Source organism: Carlito syrichta, unplaced genomic scaffold (genome assembly GCF_000164805.1).
Source record: "Carlito syrichta isolate Samal-C Ts95f unplaced genomic scaffold, Tarsius_syrichta-2.0.1 Scaffold303214, whole genome shotgun sequence".
Classification (NCBI taxonomy): domain Eukaryota; kingdom Metazoa; phylum Chordata; class Mammalia; order Primates; family Tarsiidae; genus Carlito; species Carlito syrichta.
In genome coordinates, this window is record NW_007247310.1 from 237,279 (window position 1) to 238,652 (window position 1,374).

The following is a 1,374-nucleotide window of genomic DNA, read 5'->3' on the forward strand; positions in this document are numbered from 1 at the left end:
AAAAAAAAAAAAAAAAAAGTACACAAAAGTTATACAAACCACAAGACTTACAGTTACCTTGATGCTATATTATTCAAACTCATGATTACTAAGAAAATGGAATAATTGGGATTTACATCTCAATTAATTGGGCAAAGGATGCAGGGAAATTAAGGACTCTTTGAAGTTATTTACCTGGAATGCATAGGAGATAAGGGAAAGCCCTCCTTTTGTTAACTCTCAGGGACGTGGGGCCACCTCTGGAACACAACACTCGCCATGCCCTTCCCTAGGGGTTGTCACAATATGGACAGACAATTGTGGGTCTCCATAGGCTCACTTCTGTAAACCCAGCATTTTGGGAGCCAAAGGCAAGAGGATTGCCTGAGTCCAGGTGTGGGAGGCCAGCCTGGGCAACTTGGCGAGTCCTTGTCTTTACAATAAATTAAAAAATTAGCTGGGCATGATGTACACCTGTGGTTCCAGCTCCTTGGAAGGCTGAGGTGGAAGGATTCCCTGAGCCCAGCAGGTCGAGGCTGCGGTGGCCATGAGCGTGCCACTGCACTCCAGCCTGGGTGACAATAAGACCGACTAAAACAAAACAAAACAAAACCAAAAAATACATTTTCCCGATATATACCTGCCTCTGATGTTGTCATTGGAACACTAGACCTCAGCGTTGTGCTTCCTGAAGCTCATGAACTGCTTCTCACTCAAAGGAATGCTTCAAAATTTTCATCGTCTCAAGCGTTTTTTCTTTTTTCTTTTTTTTTTGAGTTGGAGTCTCACTCTGTCACCCAGGCTGGAGTGCTGTGGCATACTCACAGCCACCACAGCCTCGACCTGCTGGGCTCCGGCGATCCTCCCACCTCAGCCTTCCAAGTAGCTGCAACTACAGGCACGCGCCACCACGTCCGCTCATTTTTTTGATTTATTGTAGAGGTGAGGTATCGCCAACTTGCCCAGGCTGGTCTCGAACCCTTGGGCTCAGGCAATCCTCTCACCTCGGCCTTCCAAAGTACTGAGACTTCTTTTACACAGAAGCAGCACAAGTACGAGCAGCGCTCGCTGGTGGAGCAGGGCGTGGACTCGCTTTAGCGAACACTCCACCGACAGGTCTTTGGGGCTCTTCGGGACCGTTGGGGGTTGTGCAGGCTCGATGCCACAGGGAAAACGGGGTTCCCACATAATGGATCCCCAAGGGGGTGGGTGCCCGAGAGGACAACGCAGGAAGAGGAGGGAGGGGAGCGCCGGCGGGGCGGGGCGTACCTGGATGTCCTCGACCATGTCGGGCTTGAAGAGCTCGCGGTGCAGCAGAACGTCCCAGAGCGGGGCCACCTGCAGCTCCTGGACCAGCCGCAGCCGGCACCGCCGCAGAAGCTGCCGGTCCGCCTC

General features: G+C 51.7%; 1 protein-coding gene across 1 annotated transcript in view; it reads right to left on the reverse strand.

The window, feature by feature from the left end:
* The window catches only part of CASP9 (caspase 9), a 35,774-nt gene extending 34,406 nt beyond the window's left edge, over positions 1-1,368 (reverse strand). The window contains exon 1 of the mRNA XM_021712373.1: positions 1,249-1,368. Coding sequence (XP_021568048.1) covers positions 1,249-1,266 — 18 coding nt within the window. The 5' untranslated portion in view covers positions 1,267-1,368. The remainder of the gene's footprint in view (positions 1-1,248) is intronic.
* Positions 1,369-1,374: the final 6 nt, after the last annotated feature.